Genomic DNA, 22537 nt, shown 5'->3' with positions numbered 1-22537 from the left:
AGCCTGGCGGGCTAAAGTCCATGGGGTCGCAAAGAGTCAGACACAACTGAACAACTAACACACATATACGTAAGGTGAGTGATGGGCTTCTCAGGTGGCTCTGTTGTAAAAAATCTGCCTGCCATATTTATAATACAACGTGAAAGCAACCTAGATGTCCATCAACAGGTGAATGGATAAAGAAGCTGTGGTACATATACACAAAAGAATATTACTCAGCCATAAAAAGGAACGCCCTTCAGTCAGTTCTAATGAGGTGGATGAACACAGAATCTATTATACAGAATTAAGTAAATCAGAAAGAGAAAGAAAAATATCATATTCTAACACATATATACACAGAATCTAGGAAAATGGTTCTGAAGAATTTACTTATAAGGCAACAATGGAGAAACAGACACAGAATAGACTTATGGACAGGGGGAGAGGGGAGGAGAGAGTGAGATGTATGGAAAGAGTAACACAGAAACTTACATTACCATATGTAAAATAGATAGCCAACAGGAATTTGCCATATGGCTAAGAAACTCAAACAGGGGCTCTGTATCAACCTAGAGTGGTGGGATGGGGAGGGAGATGGGAGGGAAGTTCAAAAGGGAGGGGATATATATATCTACACCTATGGCTGATTCAGGTTGAGGTTTGACAGAAAACAACAAAATTCTCTAAAGTAAATACCCTTCAATTAAAAAAAAAAAAAAAAAGAATCTACCTGCCAATGCAGGAGCCTCAGGAGACCTGGGTTCAATCCATGGGTCAGGAAGATCCTTTGGAGAAGGGAATGGCAACCCACTCCAAAATTCTTGCTGGCATAATCCCATGGACAGAGAAGCCTGGCAGGTTACAGTCCATGGGATCACAAATAGTCAGACATGACTGAAGTGACTGAGCATGCACGCAAGGTGAGTAAGAGAAAGTAAAGAACCGAAAAGAAAGTCAGTCAACTCTGGAGATTCCTAAAGGGTGACCGTTGTGCTTTCATTCAGGTACTGATGAGCACGTGCCTGTGACTAAACTACCCCAAGCAGTGAAAAGAACTACAGGAAAGGGGTAGGTAGAACAATTCTCAAAGCCACCACAGGTCTGTCTGTGTTTCCACAGTCAGAGTTGAAAGATTTCACAATACAGAGGCAATAAAATAAGAGTACTCACAAGGGCACTGCCTTTGTACAGGGGGAAGATCATCCCTAGAGAAAAGACTACTTTGGTTCTGCCTTCAAAAAGCTCAAAAGCAAGCATTACCGGGTCAAACTGCTCCGAAAGAATTAACTGTGTCCCAGAACAAAGATGATGTTCTAACAAGGTAAAACTCAAAATGTCTGGCATCCGACAAAACTATTAAAATACAGAAAGAAGGAAAATCTGACCCTCAGTGGGGAGGGAAAAAAAAGAGATCCAGAAATAAGACAGACAGAATCAAGGATACAAATGATAAGAGACATGAAAGACTGGAAGGGAGGGGGGACAAGACCAAAATCAAGTTTCTAAATGTTAAAAAAACAAAAAATAAAAAACCAATGTGAAAAAATACAATGGATGAGATTAAGAGCAGATAAGACAAGGCAAAAAAAATAATGAACTTGAAGATACAGTAAAAGAAACTATCCAAATTGAAATATAAAGATTGAGAAAATTAAACAAGAGCATCACTCAGGTGGGAAAGACCAAATTTGATGAAAACCAAAAACCTCCAAATTGAAGCAACACAAAACATAAGAACAAATAATACCATGGTATATGAAAAACAAGTAGCTTAAAACTGGTAACAGAAAGGACATCTTAAAAGCAGCCCCAAAAGATCCATAATGTAAACTAGAAACATATAAGCCAGAAGGCAGAGGAGCAACATCTTTAGAGTTTACTGAAAGAACAAAACTAAGAATTCCACACATAGGAAAACATCTTTCGAAAACAAAGGCAAAATAAAGACATCTTTAGTCATACAAAAGCTGAAGGAATTTATCACCAGCAGACTTGCACCATAAAATCTGTATGTATGCTTCAATATAGTTCCATATAAATCATATACAAATATAGATAGAGACACATAATATCAATAATATTGGTAATGTTTTATTTTCTTCAATAATATTAAAAAGGAACTCTTAAGTCAAAATATTCATGGATATTTGTGAAATGCATTCACACATGGATACATGCACTCAATCAATCTTCTAATAATAGACATTTCCTTTGTTTCCATATTCTGTCATTTAAAAATCCATGTAAATGCAATGGGTGTACCATTATATATGTATTTGTATTACATGGGCCAGTTTATAAGAATAGAGTTTGCAAGATTACTTTCCAAAAATGTGATAACAACTCATATTTCTACTCATAAGGGAATACTATTTTCTGCACACCATTTTCTCTGCTAGCAACAGATACTAGTTTTTTTTTTAACTTTTGTCATTTGATGGGTGTGTTGTCATATTTCACTAGTATTTCATTTGCATTGCCCAGTCAGTGGAGCATGAGATTCTTTAATTTGCATTACCTTGACAACCTGTGAGACAAAACTGAGTGTCTTTTCATGAATTTTAAAGCCTTCTAGATTTATTAATTTTCTTTAACTGTTCTTTAAATCTTTTGCCCTTTTTACAGTTGGGCTGATAACCTCTTCTTGTAAAAGGAATCCTGTCTTCCATACCGCAACCATTTTTTTCAAACTTACTATTTATCTATTATTGTTCAGCTGCTAAGTTGTGGCCAACTCTTTGCGACCCCATGCATTGCAGGACTCCAGGCTCCCCTGCCCTTCACTATTCTCCCAGAGCTTGCTCAAACTCATGTCCTTGGTGTCAGTAATGCCATCCAACCATCTCAGCCTCTGTCATTCCCTTCTCTTATTTGCCTATTAAGTTTATGAAAAACACATAAGTTTATTGTCCTAATCATTTTTAAATGTACAGTTCAGCAGCATTAAGTATATTCACACTGTTGGGTAATCAATCTCCAGAAATCATTTCATAATGCAAAGTGAAACTCTACAGCATTACACAGCAGCTCTCCACTACCCTCCCACCAACTACTGGCAACCACCATTTTACTTTCTGTCTCTACAATTTTGATGAGTCAGGGTATTTCACAAGTGGAATACAGTATTTTCTTTGTGTCTTGCTTATTTGACTTAGCATAATGTCCTCAAAATTTATCGATTTTATAGCATGGGAAGGAACTTCCTTCCTTTCCCAGGTTGATTAATATTCAATTGTGGTGATATCTCACTGTGATTCTTTTAAAAATTTGAAAATATATATATATATATATATATATTTCATTCATTTACTTGGCTGTGCTGGGTCTTAGTTATGGTACATGAGATCTTTTTAATTCTCATGTGTCATGTGAGATCTAGTTCCTTGACCAGGAATTGAACCTGGCCCCCTGCATTGAGAGTTCAAGAGTCTTAGCCACTAGACCACAAAAGAAGTCCCCCCACTGTGGTTTTGATTTGCATTTCCATAATTAGTAATGTTGAGCATCTTTTCAGGTGCTTGTTAGCCATTTATTTATATATCTTCTTTGGAGAAATGTCTATTCAAGTACCTGAGTCATTTTTTTAATCTAATTGTTTGCTTTTTTGTTGTTGAACTGTAGGAATCTTTTATATACTCTAGATATTTAACTCCTTATTGGATATATGATTTGCAAATATTTTTACCCATTCCATAGGTGGCCTTTTCATTCTCTTGCCTGTGTCCTTTGATGCACAATAATTTCTAATTTGATACAGTTCAATTTATCTATTAACTTTTGTGACCTGTGCTTTTACTGTCATATCCAAGAAATCACTGACAAATCCAATGTCACAAAGTTTCCCCTCTATGCTTTCTTCTAAGTGTTTTACTTCTTATGTTTATGCCTTTGATCCACTAAAGTTAATTTTTGTATGTTTGGGTAAGGTAAAGATTCAATGTTTTATTTCTGCTTCTGAATATAAAGTTTGCCCAATACCCTTTCTTTAAAAGACTGTTTCAAGAAACCATTTTCCCCACTGAATGGTCTTGGCACTCATCAAAAAACATCTGACCAGGGATACTTCACTAAGACAGTGAAATAGGATCTTGAGTTCACCTCCTTTCACCTGCGCATGAAAATCACAACTATTTACAGAGCAACTACAGATGAGAACGACCTGAAGGCAAGCAGAAAAGATTTTTCAGTACTAAAGACATGAAGAAGGAACCGTGAATGGATAGAAGGAGCAGAGGTGCAATATAGTCAAGATCCACACACCTGGGCAGGCAACCCACAAAAAGGAGAATAATCACAACTGCTCAGTTTCTCCCTAAGGAGTAAAGGATCTACGCTCCACACTGGGCTCTCCAGGCCAAGGGTTCTGCAAAGGGAAAATGTGCCCCAGAACATCTAGTAGCCCTGAAGGCTAACTAGGGCTTGAGTACAGAAGAGATGGAGGTCCATAGGAAACAAACCTCTACTCTTTTCTAAAAAAAAAATATATATATATATATATGTATGTATGTATGTATGTATTTTATTTGGCTGCACTGGGTCTTAGTTGCAGCATGTGGGATCTAGTTCCTGCCCAGGGACCGAATCCAGGCCTCCTGCATTAGGAGCATGGACTCTTAGCCACTGGACCACCAGGGAAGCCCCAAAACTCCACTCTTGACTGGCAACCTTTACAAGAGGCAGAACCTGACAGCCAAAAATATTAATGTAACAGCCAAAATATGGAAGCAACCTTAAAGTCCATAAACAGAACAGATAAAGAATATGTGAGACACACACACACACACTTGAATACTACTCAGCCATAAAAGAAAGAATGAAATCTTGCATTTGTGACCACATGGATAGACCTAGAGGGTATTATGCCAAGTAAGGTAAATCAGAATGATAAAGACAAATACATGTCTGTGTAATCTAAAAACCAAAACAGAAACAGATTCAAAAAAACAGAGAACAGTCAGCTGCCAGAGGGGAAGGAGTAGGGGTTGACAAGGGAAAAAAAAGTTAACTATGTGAAGTAACAAATGCTAATAGCTTGACTGTGGTAATTACAATGTATATTTATATGAAACCACCACATTATACACCTTAAAAATATAAATTTTTGTCAATTATACCTTAATAAAGATGAATTTTTTTTTTAATTGATCACATATGTGTGCATATTTTTTTTCTGGGCTCTATGCTATTTCATTAGTCTATGCTTATCTTACAATCAAAACTATTATTAACTTTATTATGGTATGCTTTATCATTAAAAGTATTAATTTTTAATAAAACCAGACACATCTCTTATTTTATAACAGCTTCTGAGTTTCTAATCTTAAGGTTTCCTTCACCGTAATTTATAGATCTAAAAGTACAGAATAGCCTTAAATTTTTTTAAACAAGGTTTTAATTTATCAGGAGGTTATCTTAAGACAGGAACCCAGATTTATTTTCTTCCAGATGGGCAGACATTTGTATCAGTGCCATTTACTACATAATCTAAATCACTGCAGATGGTGACTGCAGCCATGAAATTAAAGGACACTTGCTCCTTGGAAGGAAAGTTATGACCAACCTAGATAGCATATTAAAAAGCAGAGACATTACTTTGCCAACAAAGGTCTGTCTAATCAAGGCTATGGTTTTTCCAGTGGTCATGTATGGATGTGAGAGTTGGACTATAAAGAAAGCTGAGCTCTGAAGAAATGATGCTTTTGTACTGTGGTGTTGGAGAAGACTTTTGAGAGTCCTTTGGACTGCAAGGAGATCCAATCAGTCCATCCTAAAGATCAGTCCTGAGCATTCATTGGAAGGACTGATGTTGAAGCTGAAACTCTAATACTTTTGGCCACCTGATGTGAAGAGCTGACTCATTTGAAAAGACCCTGATGCTGGGAAAGACTGAAGGCAGGAGGAGGAGACAACAGAAAATGAGATGGCTGGATGGCTGGATGAGATGGTTGGACAGAGTATGATATGAGATGGATCACTGACTCAATGGACATGAGTTTGAGTAAACTCCAGGAGTTGGTGATGGACAGTAAGGCCTGGCATGCTGCAGTCCATGGGGTCACGAAGAGTCGAACATGACTTAGCAAATGAACTGAACTGAACCCATTTCCTACTGAATTGTAACATTATCTTTACCCTTTATTAAATCTGCACATATTTCTATACATATTTTCTAACTGATCTGTCTATGCCCATACTATATGAATCTGATTTAGAGACTACAATATTCTATACAGAATAGTTGACATACTTCCTTCACTGTTCCATTTCAGCTTCCTTGGCTACTCTCTAAACACACTAGAAAATCTGATAATTTTACCTCTTATGTTCCAATATTAATATCAGTTACTTAATTTTACTGTTTTAATGCATCTGTTAGAATCTCTAAATGCAATTTGAATATAAAGGTGATGTGACCATCTATGTCAGGGTCCTTATATATATTAATGTTTTGCCATTTAGGGTCTTTTTTATAATTTCTTTCTATTCTTAATTTGCTTACATTTAAAAAATTTGAAATGGTCTATTTAAAAACTGCAGTTTAGTTGATTTACAGTATCGTATTAGTTAGAAATGGTCTTAATGAACTCTATGAAATGCCTTTTCAGCAGCTACCGATGGCTTACTATATTCTTTGTTTCATTTGTTGATCAGTTCAGTTCAGTCGCTCAGTCGTGTCCAACTCTTTGCGACCCCATGAATCGCAGCACGCCAGGCCTCCCTGTCCATCACCAACTCCTGGAGTTCACTCAGACTCACATCCATCGAGTTGGTGAGCCATCCAGCCATCTCATCCTCTGTTGTCCCCTTCTCCTCTTGTCCCCAATCCCTCCCAGCATCAGAGTCTTTTCCAATGAGTCAACTCTTCGCATGAGGTGGCCAAAGTACTGGAGTTTCAGCTTTAGCATCATTCCTTCCAAAGATACTATCTATTATATTAACAAATTTAATACTAATGATCTTTGCATTGATGCAATATATCCTATTGAGTCAAAATGTATAATTAGTCAGTTACTTCATATCTAAATTCTATCAGTTAATATTTTATTTAGAAATTTTGCATTTCTAGAAACAAGACTGATCTTTTTTGGTAGCTTTTTTTTTTTTTTTTTTCCTGGCCAAGATGCAGGACCTGTGTGATCTTAGTTCCCAAACAGGAATTGAACCCGTGCACCCTGTAGTGGAAGGGCAGAATCCTAACCACTGGACCGCCAGGGAAGTAGTATTTTTATTCCGGATAAAAGTATGTGTGCTTCACAGAATGCACTGAGTAGTCTTGCATCCTCAATAACACAGAATAGAGTTTTTTAAAAACTTATGATATGTTGTTTATAAATTAAATGAAAGTCAGCTGTGAAACCATCTGCTATGCTGCTTCGTTCAAGGATCAGCTTTCAATGGCCTTTTCAATCCCTGATGGAGAACTGGTCAATTCAAGTTTTCCACTTCTTAGATCAATCCTACTAATTTATATTTTGCTATAAAATTATCCATTTATCTCAATTTCCAACTTTGACATCATGGCATAACATGTAATATTCTGAAGGTTTGAATGCTGCTGCTAAGTCACTTCAGTCGTGTCTGACTCTGTGTGACCCCATAGACAGCAGCCCACCAGGCTCCCCCGTCCCTGGGACTTTCCAGGCAAGAACACTGGAGTGGGTTGCCATTTCCTTCTCCAATGCATGAAAGTGAAAAGTGAAAGTGAAGTCACTCAGTCGTGTCCAACTCTTAGTGACCCCATGGACTGCAGCCCACCAGGCTCCTCTGTCCATGGCAGTTTCCAGGCAAGAGTACTGGAGTGGGGTGCCATTGCCTTCTCCGGAAGGTTTGAATATGACTCCATTAATCCCTCCTATATCTGGGTATCTATGATGTTTCCTTTCTCATTCTTAATATTGCATATTTTTACTCCGATTTTTTCCCCCTTATATGAGGTTTATCTATTAATAATTCATCGGTCCTTGTAAAGATCCAGCTCTGGGTTTTATCCTTCCCACTGTTTTTGTTTTGCTATTTCAAATTCCATTAATTACAGTTTTATCTTTAATCCCCATGTCCTAATTGGTTTCTGTTTTATTTTCTTAATCCCTAAATATGGGTACTGAATTCCCTTAGCTTTATTTACTTAATAATAAAAGTATTTAAACTATAGAGTTGCCTCTAAATACCAATGTTTGCCAATAAGATAGAAATATTCTCCTCATTCCTTTCTAGATAGTATGTAATCTCACTTTTTTCTTTAAATCTCACTTTTGACAGTAAAATGTTTTAAGTCCATCAATACAAGAATGATTACACACACGACTAAATATTATACAATACTTTAACTTGTTATTATCCATCATGAACTGGATGAATAATTTATCAACATGCACAGATCTAAAGGAGCTTCCCTGGTGGCTCAGGCAGTAAAAGCGTCTGCTTGCAATGCAGGAGATCCAGGTTTGATCCCTGGATTAGGAAAATCCCCTGGAGAAGGAAAAGGCAACCCACTCCAGCACTCTTGCCTGGAAAATTCCATGGATGGAGGAACTTCAAAGGCTACAGTCCATGGGGCTACAGTCCTCAAAGAGTCGGACACGACTGAGCGATTTCACTTTCACTTTTCATAGATCTAAAGGACATAAGGTTGAATGGAAAAAAAGGAAGATGTACAATGTTACATTCTCTATGATACTACTGAAGTAAAAATTTAAAACAGGAGAGAGATAAATTAGGAGTTTGGGATTAGCAGATACAAAGTACTATATGTAAAATAGATAAGCAAGATCCTACTGTATAGTACAGAGAACTATATTGTCTTGTAATAAACTATCAAGGAAAATAAGATGAAAATGAATGTATATGTATAACAGAATCACTTTGCTGTACACCAGAAACAAATACAAGATTGTAAATCAACTATACTTCAATTAAAAAAAAAAAAGTTCAACCAAAAAAAAAACAAAACAAAACATGTACAACAATAGTTCATTGTATCTATCTGTATGTACACATCTGAATGTTGCCTCAGAGCAAAGAAGAAAAGGGGACTAGGGAAAGATTAGTTCTCTCTGTTCCGCAATTAATGTTCTGGTATTTAAACAACTTAATGAGAATTAACATGTAAAAAAAAAAAAAAGGTAACCATTTGTATCATGGCTATTTAGTATTCTCTATAATTAAATACAACACTATCAAAATAGAAGGTCCTTAATATTCTAGTTATTTAACTTTACTTAGTTAATTCACTATGGTAACAAATCATTCTTTTTTCCTTCTGTTGATAAAGAACATTGAGAGTAGAGCATTCAGGTTAAGGAGGGTAAGACAACAGGAGTCATCAGCTACTTCAGTTTCCTCTAAAAGTGTACACCAAAAGAAAGAAGGCATGCATGCTTTCATTCTGGTCTGAAAGTTTGTTCAAGGGAGACAGGAACCAGACATCAGAAAAGACAAGCAACATGAAAGCAGTAAAAACAATAACTACATGAAAAAGCTATTTGTTCAGTCTACAGATGTAGAAGCCACAAAACTCTAAGACTCCTTTAGAAGCTTGTGGATTAAAGGTTGGGATCACTACAGAGCAAAAAAAAAGAAAAATCAAACTTCGGGTGGAAATTAAAACTTTCCATAATTTGACCTCAATGTGGAATCTTTATCAGGCAACTTTTCCCTCTTTCTACCATATCTAGACAATCTGAAATCTCCTCAGTCATAAAGATGGTAACAGCAACAACTGAAAAATCTTCTAGACTGAAATGACAGCATTCATTCTGTATGATGTACAGTTTTGGCAGGGACTCAACTGCTCATTCACAGATTTAAAACTGCTTCTGAAGATACTACTTTTAAGGCGGTGGGGAATATTTTAGCAGTACAATCTCCAAGTTTCAGGCCCCAAATTCTAACCTGGTCATCCTACTAACAGAACAGTAGATATTCAAATTTTAATACTGGAAAAGCATAGGGACCAGTGTTATCAATATTTGTTATACATCAGGCATATAATAGTTGATAACCTAAGGAGAATCTTTTAATATTGAAAAACTGCCCATAATCCCTCATCTTGCCTATTCCAAGATCACGGCATCTGGTCCCATCACTTCATAGCAAATAGATGGGGAAAAAGTGGCAAATTTTATTTTGGGGCTCCAGAATCACTGCGGACAGTGATCACAGACACAAAATTAAAAGACACATATTCCTTGGAAGAAAAGGTATGACAAATGTAGTGTGTGCACTTAATCACTCAGTCGTGTCCAGCTCTTTGTGACCTCACGGACTATAGCCCACCAGGCTCCTCTGTCCATGGGGATTTTCCAGGCAAGAATACTAGAGTGGGCTGCCATGCTCTCCTCCAGGGAATCTTTCCAACCCAGGGACGGAACCCAGGTCTCCCGCATTGCAGGTGAATTCTATACCATCTGAGCCACCAGGGAAGCCATGACAAATCTAGACAGCACTTTAAAGAGCAGGGAAATCCTTTTGCTGACTAAGATCCATATAGTCAAAGCTATTGTTTTTCTAGTAGCCATGTAAGTGTAAGAGTTGGGCCATAAAGAAGGCTGGGCACCAAAGAATTGATGCTTTCAAACTGTAATGTTGGAGAATACTCTTGAGAGTCCTTTGGACAGCAAGGAGATCAATACAGTCAATCCTAAAGGAATCAACCCTGAATATTCATTGGAAAAACTGATACTGAAGCTGAAGCTCTAACACTTTGGCCACCTGATACAAAGAGCCAACTCTGGAAAAGACCCCAAGGCTGGGAAAGATTGAGGGCAGGAGGAGAAGGGGTGACAGAGGATGAGATGGTTGGATGGCATCACCAACTCAATGGATACGAGTTTGAGCAAACTAGCGGATATAGTGAAGGACGGGGAAGCCTGGTGTGCTGTAGTCCGTGGGGTTACAAAGAACTGGACACAACTTAGCTACTCAATATCAAGCCTATTCTAAAACATAAAGCTATTTATAAAGAATCAGAGTCAAGAAACTGTGAGAAAAAATTTATGTCAGGAGAACTAGTTGCTAATTTATTAGCTACACAGAAGATTAATAGGAATCCAGAATAAAGTCTGTAACAGCAGATGGCAGACATCTTCAATATTTTTAACAAAAATATGGATAAAGACACAGAAGGCAGGCTAGTGAAATCTAATTATAAAACTAATTTTACCAATAAAAGTTTATTTAGGAAAGTGAGCTAAAATTAACAAGGATGGATGTAATATTCTATATTGGGATTCAGAGAGTCTACTGTCTAAAGTAAGGCCAGAAAAGAGTTTCAAGTATTTAGACTCTAGATGCTACAGAAGATGAATGAAACAACAGTACAGTTCTTGCTCAATTTATCAACAGAACAACAGGTTTCAGAACAAAAAGAGTAGTCAGTTTTATTGTACTCATAAACTAAGTAGATTATATCTCCAATGTATTATTTATGAAGAATACTAAAAGCTACAGAATACAAATGCCTTCCACAGTCTTAAACAATATGAAAATTTTATCACGATAAGACAACACTATGGCTAAAAGTAAAGTTGCCAAAGCAAGCCTAATTAAAGTCCTGGTTCAAATCCAAGCTCCACTATGTCCTAGGTTTGTGACAAGTGTTAAGTCACTTCTCTGTTCCTCAGTTCCCTTATCCATAAAACTGACATCATTACAAAAGTCTACCTTATAACACATATGTTAACATGCTGCTGCTAAGTCGCTTCAGTCGTGTCCGACTCTGTGCGACCCCATAGATGGCAGCCCACCAGGCTCCCCCATCCCTAGGATTCTCCAGGCAAGAACACTGGAGTGGGTTGCCATTTCCTTCTCCAATGCATGAAAGTGAAAAGTGAAAGGGAAGTCACTCAGTCATGTCTGACTCTTCACGACCCCATGGACTGCAGCCTTCCAGGCTCCTCCGTCCATGGGATTTGCCAGGCAAGAGTACTGGAGTGGGGCGCCATTGCCTTATTGGTATAAATTACTTGGAACAGAGTGACAGTAAGCACTCAATAAATGTTAGCTATTTATCAGGAAAAACCACAAGTATGAATAGTTAGACAGCAGAAAGCAAAAGCTGGAGGACTAGAGGGGAGTTCCTGGAGGTCCAGTGATTAGGATGCAGCACTTTTACTGCCTAAGCCTTGGTTCAAACCCTGGCTGGGATCAAAGATTCTACAAGCCTCACCATATGCCACCACTCCCCAACCAAAAAAGTCCTGGAAAGTAGGATATTCCCCATCATTGTTACACATAGAGGCTTGAAGCCCAACCGTTAGGTGTTTCAAAGGACAGCATTTTGGCCCAAAATCAGTTCTAATATTCTCTGACTACAGAAAAATTGATTTGTCTGTCAGTTTCAGCCTACACAACTGTTCCATTACTACAACTAATCTGATTAGTTCAACTGTAATATTTTAAATATTAGGTTTAGAAATGATTTCAACTGCAATAAGCTAATTTTTCATATTTACAACAGAAGAAAACTGCTACCCAACAAAAGCAAGCCAAAAATATTGACAATGGAAGTATCAATGAAAAGAGTACAATAATAAGCAGAAAGATTTGGATTTCTTCTAAGTGTTTGTGGATACTTTTAATTTGTAAAATCTGTTAAGGACTTACTTTTAAGAACTGTTTCTTGTCCTTTAAACAAATATTCTAGCAAACACAAACTCTTTTAAAATCTTCGCACAGATCTCACAGTGTTATAACTCTTTCCTTAATCACTCTTAATTTTCCTTCAAACCGTGAAACAGAAAAAGAAATTTAGTATTAATCTAATTTTCCTCTTCCTGGTGCAAGTGGTAAAGAATCCTCCTGCCAAAGCAGGAGATGCAAGAGACACCAGTTCGATCCCTGGGTCAGGAAGATCCCCTGGAGAAAGACATGGCAACCCAGTCCTGTGGGTTCTTGCCTGGAAAATTCCACGGACAGAGAAGCCGGGTAGGCTACAGTCCTTGGGGTCGCAAAGAGCTGGACATAACTAGCACACACACACGCACACACACACATCTGTCCCTTTGATCCTTAACGGTCTAATTAACGACAGGCTTATTAAGTCTACTAAGAGAACTGTATGATCCAACATCCGCTGGATTATAGAAAAAGCAGGAGAGTTCCAGCAAAACATCTATTTCTGATTTATTGACACCTTTGACTGTGTGGATCACAATAAACTGTGGAAAATTCTGAAAGAGATGGGAATACCAGACCATCTGACCTGCTTCTTGAGAAACCTATATGCAGGTCAGGAAGCAACAGTTAGAACTGCACATGGAACAACAAACTAGTTCCAAATAGGAAAAGGAGGATGTCCAGGCTATATACTGTCACCCTGCTTATTCAACTTATATGCAGAGTTCATTGTGAGAAACGCTGGGTTGGAAGAAGCACAAGCTGGAATCAAGATTGCTGGGAGAAATATCAATAACCTGAGATATGCAGATGACACCACTTTATGACAGAAAGTGAAGAACTAAAGAGCCCCTTGATGAAAGTGAAAGAGGAGAGTGAAAAAGTTGGCTTAAAGCTCAACATTCAGAAAACTAAGATCATGGCATCCGGTCCCATCACTTCATGGCAAATAGATGGGGAAACAGTGGAAACAGTGGCTGGCTTTGTTTTGGGGGGCTCCAAAATCACTGCAGATGGTGACTGCAGCCATGAAATTAAAAGACACTTACTCCTTGGAAGGAAAGTTATGACCAACCTAGACAGCATATTAAAAAGCAGAGACATTACTTTGTCAACAAAGGTCCATCTAGTCAAGGCTATGGTTTTTCCAGTAGTCATGTATGGATGTGAGAGTTGGACTATAAAGAGAACTGAGCTCTGAAGAATTGATGCTTTTGAACTGTGGTGTTGGAAAAGACTCTTGAGAGTCCCTTGGACTGCAAGGAGATCCAACCAGTCCATCCTAAAGTCCATCATTGTTCATTGGAAGGAATGATGTTGAAGCTGAAACTCCAATACTTTGGCCACCTGATGCGAAGAGCTGACTCATTTGAAAAGACCTTGATGCTGGGAAAGATTGAGGGGAGGAGGACAAGGGGATGACAGAGGATGAGATGGTTGGATGGCATCACCAACTCAACAGACATGAGTTTGCGTAAACTTCAGGAGTTGGTGATGGACAGGGAGGCCTGGCATGCTGTGGTTCATGGGGTCGCAAAGAGTCAGACACAACTGAGCGACTGACCTAACTAACTAACAGAACTATATAATCTCCTGATTTCTCCACTTGCAATTTCTGTTCTAGAACCTTATCTTACGTAACACTGCCACAGTAAATCACCCAAACTGCATAGCTCTAATCCAGCAATCTAGCTTTAAACAAAATTCCTTAGTTGAGATGTATAAACATTAATCAGCATTTGCCATAAAGAAAAAAAAAACTGTCCAATAATGGCAAAGTATAGTCAACTGTAGCCTTATCTATTTGAAATAATTATGACAAACACTAGGGGGAGGAGGAAGAGAGAGGAAGAGAAATGGAGAACAAAAATGAATGAGTATAAGAGCTCTGGTCAAGGCTATGGCTTTTCCAGTGGTCATGTATGGATGTGAGAGTTGGACTGTGAAGAAAGCTGAGCACCGAAGAATTGATGCTTTTGAACTGTGGTGTTGGAGAAGACTCTTGAGAGTCCCTTGGACTGCAAGGAGATCCAACCAGATCATCCTAAGGGAGATCAGTCCTGGGTATTCATTGGAAGGACTGATGCTGAAGCTGAAACTTCAATACTTTGGCCACCTCATGCAAAGAGTTGACTCATTAGAGCGGACCCTGATGCTGGGAGGGATTGGGGGCAGGAGAAGAAGGGGACGACAGAGGATGAGATAGCTGGATGGCATCACCAACTCAATGGACATGAGTTTGAGTGAACTCCGGGAGTTGGTGATGGACAGGGAGGCCTGGCGTGCTGTGATTCATGGGGTCGCAAAGAGTTGGACACAACTGAGCGACTGAACTGAACTGAACAGAAGCAAAAACCAGCTGACGATAATTTTCACCTTAAGTCACTTCTGAGCAAGATGGAAAGGTAATTAAATTAACAGACTATCAACATGGAATATTAACCAAATATAACATTAAAACTACCTAGAACATGTAGAATCATAGAAAAACAAAGACAACCGCCATATTCGAATGAGAGCCATTCTAAGAAATCTTGTCGATTTTTTGTCTTTATCAGAATACTGTTGATTATTAAAAAAAGAAAATTTATTCATCTAAATAATGCCTCTGCTAAAAATAGCAATTCTTCCTTCAGGATTTTACAGGTAAAAACTGCAGGAAACTGTATTACTTTATGTCACATTTAGTCCCATATTTTCACCATATTGACATATTTCAGGAGTGCACTACAACCAGGAACTTAGAGGTTAATTTAACAAAGGCCTAATCAAGTATAGGTCAGGCACTATATATCTAGGGCGGGTGGTGGCCCTGTTCAATTCCCCACCCTACTTGCCCTTTTGAATGACTAGTCATCTACACTCAACTTTATCAACACTCTCCAACACCCTGTAATTCTTTTATGCTCCTGAAATAACTAATTTGACTGTCAGTGCCTGTCAATCCTCCTCAATCACAAGTTATCTAACTCTTAAACCTCAGTGCCTTTTTAGAGTACCTCTTCATGTTCTATATTCTATCAGTCACCAAATTCTACAACTTCTCTGATCAATCACTTCTCAACTCACATTTCTTCTAGGTCTCCACCTAAATTGAGGCTTTCATTTCACATCTGGATTATCTAATGAGAATGCCTATTGACAGACACTGTTGACATCTGGCCCCCATCCCGTCAGCTCACCTTGAGCTGGCACAGAATATTCTGCTAGCTTCCCAACGTCAATTCAACACTTCTCTGCTTCTAAGTTCTTCAGCCAGACAAGAGCTTGCCCAGCCCTAGCTAAACAACAGAAGGACAATCTCAATCAGTGAGGCCTGGGAATAGGTAGAAAAACTCCCCAGCTACCTCTCAGCTGCTATGACAATTCTGAGGCAGTTCTACAAAAACTTCCACAGGATTAAACCCCCAGTTGCCCATCACTGGCTTTTTCCCCATTCCTGACTATTTACCCTTGTGCTTCCTGGCATCTCACCTGCATTCACGTTATATCCAGGTCTGCTTTCAAGATAGCACTTCAGAGGAACTGTAAGAGTTACAAAAGCGACACTATCAAGACCTTGCTTAGCCTAAAGCTGCCCAAGTGTTCTCTTGGTCTCAATCCTCTCCCAAATCACAGCTCATTCTGCATTCATGTGGACCACATACTGTGCGTGTGTGTTAAGTCGCTTCAGTTGTGTCCGACTCTTTGTGACCCTATGGACTGTAGCTCACCAGGTTCCTCTGTCCATGGGATTTTCCAGGCAAGGACACTGGAGTTGGTTGCCACGCCCTCCTCCAGGGATCGAACCTTAACTTAAGTCTCCTGCATTGGCAGGGTTTTTTATTTTACCACTAGCACCACCTGGGAAGCCTGAAACACACACCTCTTCTAACAAAACATCTTCAATGAAGGCTTTCGAGATTTGTCTTTTTCATCTCTTTTTCATCTACTACTAGCTTATACAAACCATAACTTATTATCAGCCAAATTGCTCTACTGATCCTTTCTCAAATATAAGTTGTACCTTCCCAGGAACGTGATAATCTGTTCATTAGAAATGTCCTCCTGTTGAAAATTCTGCAAAGCTCACACATGTCAAATATCATCTCTATCAAGATTCAATCACAAGTAATGACTTCCTCACCTAAATTCCTGATTATAATACCACAGCATGATAATGATACCATAAATACCTGATTATAATACCACAATATCGTATACAACCTTACCATAGTTGTATAAAAAATTACCCAAGCCTGACTACAAACCTGACTCTAAGGGCTGGAACCGTGTTTCACTCTTTTTATTTTCCAGAGGGCTTTCCCTGATAGACCCACAGAACCTGACCTACTTGGCATTCTAAAGTAACGTTTGAAAAGAACAGTTATATTGACATATGCATTGTCTCTTAAGTATTAGTTCTCCTGATACACACACGCTCACACACGCACACTACATTGTACAAAATTCATGCTTTTTATAGACAAACCAACTGTACTCATCTCATTCTCTTTGCAACTACTTATCAAAATGCTCCTGAAATTGCATTCAGACTTAAAAAGAAAAGTTTAAAAACTACACGAGGGACTTCGCTGTAGTCCAGTGGTTAAGACTCCAAGTTCCTAACACAGGGGGCCTGAGTCTGATCCCTGGCCAGGCAACTAGATGCCACATGCCACAACTAAGACCCAGAGCAGCCAAATTAAAAAAAAAAAAAAAGTCAAACAAAAAATCTACACTAAAAAAAGCTGCTATTTATTCCTTTACTTTTTAGAAATGACTACTTTCCACATTTCTCACCAAAAATCTTTCACCATTTATGCGCTTCATTTCCTTTAAGAGTCCACAGTCTGTCACATGTTACAGTTCACTGTGCTCCAAAATCTAGCTGAATTCCAACTTATATCAAAGGTTATTTCAGCAAGATTATTTCAGGCTTTAGAGAAACTCTAATCCTTCCATAATCTCAAAATGTCTCTGTTGTGGAAAAAGGCTTTACTTCTTGGAATTCCTAACTCAGAACAGGCATGAGGATCAAATAAGATTGTATATTTGAAAAGTCACTGAAGATTATAACAGCAATACATAAACGTTAAAATTATCTCCACAACACTGCATTTCAAAGGATTAAAATAACTTATCTACTACAATCTAATGCCATTAAATGCATTTATGTTTTTGGTTACAAATAGGTTATAAAGAATCACAAAAGATAGAAAAGTGAAAGCTGGCTCTAAACCAGATCAAAAATAAGAAGCAATCTTAAGCCGACTATCTCTCTTGCATATGGCAAGAGGTCAAATAATTTATTTCTGGAATATTTCTTGTACCGTCCATTTTTTTCAATCCTGCCAAAGTAAAGTAATATAAAGCCCCTGGTGTAGTACAATTTATTCCTAATACTTTTTCTTAAGATTAGCATTGTCTTTCAATAAGATTCCCATTTCCCCCCATGTTTATATTAACAGCATGAATTCACTAACAATATTCATATTATGTTCAGACCAAACAGCTTATTTGCTTTGGTCAGACCTTTCCAGATGATACATTTGCTTCAACCAGAAACGAACTAGGACAGCCTCATTTTATTTTGAAAGAGATTTTCCTTAAAAGAAAAATAATCTGATCAAACTAAAAAATTCTACAATTCTATACATCTATTAAGCAAGAAGTCTAGAGATCCTTGTAAAATTCAGCGTCAGTTTAGAGCCTACGCGCCTGCTGGTGTTGTCACCACTGTCCCAATTTTCCTGGCCTTATATTGATTATATGAAAACGTAACCCCTAAAAATACTTGAGTGTAAAGCACCAGAGTCATCCAACAATCATTCAAAAGAAGAGCATTTCATAGTAGGTAAATATATAAGAGTAAAGGTCTGGGAAACCACACATCATGGAAACTGACTCAAACAAAAGCTGCGGATGGACAGACAGCAAGGGCTACCGTAACCTCTCAAAACAGTCGGGATTAAATATGCATCGAAGAAAAATTCCAGGGATGACGACACCTAGGTTTTCCCGCTGACAACAAAGAATAACGGAGCCCCTACGGCTGCACGAATGGGTCCGATCACCCCAACTGCGCCGCAAAGCGAAACCAGAACCCCGGAGCCAGCGCGCTGCGGGGCTTCCAGTCTTCCGCGCCCACCCTGCGGGGCTGGCAAGCTGGAATGCGGACAGAGGAAGGAGCGGAGACCTTCTTAGGGATTCGCCTCACCACCACTCCTGCCTTCCAGGGAAGCGCCCCCTGGGAACCCTTCCTCAAATCTACGACTGACTCGCGTCCTCCGCCGACCCCTACCGGGGCGGCCACCAATCATCAGCGCAGAGCACTGGAGGGGCCTAGGCCTTCTACCCACACGCGCGCTCACCACCATCCGGAATCAAGAAAAAGAGGCCGCTACAGCAGGCACAGCCCCGGTGCGCGGCAGCGAGAACCCAGATCGGCCCCTGGCTGCAGGCGGGCGCCCTACGGCCCTGCGCCCCTCCCAGCAGCGTCGCGCTCACCTCCAAGGCCTTCCCCACGGGCCCCGCCAGCGCGGCCAACGGTGGCCTGTGGCCGCACCTTCACCAACTCCTCTTTTCTTCTCCTGCCCTAGGAGACGGGAGGCTTCGCGTCCTGGGCGCCGGAAAACAGCTCCGCAGCTTAGCCCGCGGGCTCCCCGCCTCCCGCACCCGCCACTTCCCGCAGCAGCTACCGCTCCTTCCGGTGTCTCTGCCGTCGCCGCAGGCGTCTGGGGAGTTGCGGGAGGGCGGGGAGGGCGGGGAGGGGCGGGGCTACGAGGAGAGCCCGCCCCGCCTCTGGGGCGTGGCCGCGGCGGGTCCAGGTGCGGAGACCCAGGCTGCTGTCCCCGCTGAGACTCCCTAAGGATCTAGCGGCTCGGCGGGGAGCGTGTACCTGTAGAGCAGTTTTAGATTTGGGACACTTTTCGTTTCTACACGAGTTCTCGCCCTCTTGTACAGTCACACTGTTAAGTCACCATTAACAGGTCTGTCTCGATGCATTACAGAATTTGCGTTTAGGGTGCCCACTAAAGGGGCAAAGAAATCAGTTTACTTAATTCAACACTTTTTTCTTCCTCTCTTTCTTCCCAACATCTTAGGACCTAGACTCTCTGATAGTCATTGTGTTTCTTTTTCCACATCTACAAAGTAGAAATTCATCTCTCCCATTTTCCCTTAGGCCAAAAATCAAGATCAGATCAAATATTTATTGAAACCTTAGTATCTGCTTAGTGGCTAGAGCATTTAAAGAGATCTGCCTTCTATTAATAATTTATGGACCTGTTAAAATCCATTCAATTGATTAATATACAAACAATAAAACAGTTAATATTAATTGTTCCAATTGTCAATTTCAAGGTGTCTGTTTATCTCTAACTTTTTGGTCTCCAAAATGGGAGCTTGTACTCAAGTGTTATGTAAGATGATCAATCTCTGTCAGAAACAAATAGAGAATATAGGAGCTTCTAATTCTATTCACATGGTAAAAATGAAAGAAATTAATTTTTGCCATCATCTTATGTAGGGATTGACACCAAGTCCTCAGTTTGCACCACAACCTATCCTGGGTTAACTGACGGTCAGCATATTTCAAAATATTGCAGTTTACATGCTGGAAGATGTCAGAAATGTGTTTAATTTTTATTTCATGAAACCATCTTTTCCCTGATACCTTGTAGCAAAGTACTGTCTGACAAAAGGGGAGTTGTATAGGTTTATTTGAAAAAAGACAAGTGTTTTACATTTTAAAATTTTATGAACCTTTCTGGTGATAAGTGGCTGTTGCAACAAAACAACTTTTTAATGTATACATTTCCCTATGGCCCTAGAGTAAGAGCTGTATTTCAAAAATGAGTGAGAACTGCTTTTTGAAAGAAACTTGTGCAATGAAGAGAGCATTTTGAAAAAGGTTTGAAACTGTTTCCATTATTAAGTAATACTGCTGGCAAAAATTGGCACCTATTAAAAAGTCATCTCTGCATCAAAAGACACTATAAAGAGATGAAAAATTTAAGTCAGCAAATAGGCAAAAATATTTGAAATATGTATCAATGTAACCAATAAAGGGCTCATATATAAATGTGTATATACATATATATATTTCCATGAATCATTAAGAAACTATAATAGACAAAAGACAAAAGTAATTCCTCCAAAAATTCCTGTGTTGAAAATGTATCAGTTATGTTATGTTATTACAGAGTTCGAGCAAATTTAACTCAGATCAAAAGTCTTCCCACCAACCTGCTTAATAACCAACATCCTCTTTTCCTCTTTGACTTATCTGTCCTTAAGGAATTCTAGGACAAAGGGAAAACAGATGATGTGACTTTTCAAGGCAGGTGTGACTCATTGCCTAGATAACAGGCAACCGCCTTTCATTTGGACACCAAGTCAAGTCCCTGCTATGGATCAGTCCTTAAAAATGAAGCAAATTCACACTGACAATGCAGTAGCTTTCCCACTTTTAACTTTCGTGGATTCCCACCCTTCCTGCCAACCCCTGGTTTACATTTATCCTTTTATCCCTATATATCTAGAATCCTTAATTCCTTACTTTTCTTCAAACAATACCTCAACAATAGGCTATAAGAAAGGATGCTGTCACTGGGAAATCTATCAACTCCCTCTCAGACAGGAGAGATTATACATTCCATAGAGTGGACACCAGCTGAATCACATTAATTTTGGCACAGAACTCTGGAAGTGCCACTTGTGTCCAGCCTGATGTGAACTGTACACCCTGAAGTCATGCATCAGGCCAGATAGTGAAGGCTCTCCAAATTGGGATGGGGGGTGGAGCAGAGGGCAGGGAATAAACATCAAAACAAACACCTTCTCATTTTTGCAACTAAGGGCAAGTAAAATAGCAAAGCACAAAATATACATTTCAGTGCTCTTTAAAAGCCTTTACAAATGCTGTTCCCTCAGATACACTTGTATCAGATATAATTTGACCAGATACTCCAAACTCCAATCCCTCATTTGCCTAACTCCTACCTAGATATTCCCTGCTTAAAGTAGCACTCTTGAGAACTTCCCAGGTGGTCCAAGCAGTTAAGAATCTGCCTTGCAATGCAGGGGCTCAGGTTTGATCCTTGGTCAGGGAACTAAGGTCCCACGTGCCACAGAGCTACTAAACTGATGCATCACAACTGGAGAGTCCCTCAGCCCCAGTGAAATTTCATGTGCAATTTAGGACCTGACACAGCTGAATAAATAAACATTAAAGAAAAACAAAGTAGCATTCCTAAAATAAAGTAGCACTCTTGACTCCATTATTTCTCATTTTAGTATCCCATTTGTTTCCTTCAGAGAATTTATTATGAATTTGAATTATTTCAAGATTTTTGTGTGCATTTAATTCTTTGCCTATTTTCTCTGAACTGTATTTCTCTCTTGTTCTCAATATTCTCAGAGATTAGTACTGAAGGACATAAACCTTTGTTGGCTTTCAACTGGGGGCAGTTGACATCGGCCCCCTGGCGGATATTTGGCAACATCCTTCAAGAGGACTAGAGAAAAAAAGAATTACATTCCTTTGCATTAACCTGACAAAGGAGTCCAAAATGTTATTAGTGACACTGTTGAGAAACCCTGTTTAAACTAAAACTGACGCTTTAGAATACGTCTTTGGTTATAAGTGATAGGTAAGATAAGGTAAATAGTCGCTCAGTGGTGTCCGACTCTTTGCAACCCCATGGACTATAACCCCCAAGCTCCTCTATTCATGGAATTCTCTAGGCAAGGATACTGGTGTGGGTAGCCATTCCCTTCTCTAGGAGATCTTCCTGACCCAAAGATCAAGCCAGGGTCTCCAGCATTGCAGGCAGATTCTTTACCATCTGAGCTGCTGCTGCTGCTGCTAAGTTGCTTCAGTCGTGTCCAACTCTGTGCGACCCCATAGACGGCACTAGAAAGCCCCAATAAGTGACAGAAATCTAATTAAATCATG

The 22537-nt window shown here is 39.3% G+C and overlaps 1 protein-coding gene across 6 annotated transcripts in view; it reads right to left on the bottom strand.

The window, feature by feature from the left end:
• Window positions 1-19319, bottom strand: part of USP33 (ubiquitin specific peptidase 33) — a 59423-nt gene extending 40104 nt beyond the window's left edge. For 3 of the 6 annotated variants that reach the window (XM_055585418.1, XM_055585419.1, XM_055585422.1), the window contains exons 1-2: window positions 19087-19319; window positions 16072-16122 (exon numbers count right to left, since the gene is read on the bottom strand). In XM_055585418.1, the coding sequence (XP_055441393.1) occupies window positions 16072-16077 (6 nt within the window). In that variant the 5' untranslated portion in view covers window positions 16078-16122; window positions 19087-19319. Of the gene's footprint in view, window positions 1-15779; window positions 15879-16071; window positions 16123-19086 lie in introns of all 6 variants that reach the window. The other 3 variants (XM_055585421.1, XM_055585420.1, XM_055585423.1) reach the window with 3 other exon arrangements.
• Window positions 19320-22537: the final 3218 nt, after the last annotated feature.

Source organism: Bubalus kerabau, chromosome 6, assembly GCF_029407905.1.
Source record: "Bubalus kerabau isolate K-KA32 ecotype Philippines breed swamp buffalo chromosome 6, PCC_UOA_SB_1v2, whole genome shotgun sequence".
Lineage (NCBI taxonomy): Eukaryota > Metazoa > Chordata > Mammalia > Artiodactyla > Bovidae > Bubalus > Bubalus kerabau.
This window is presented reverse-complemented; position numbering and strand designations above follow the sequence as displayed.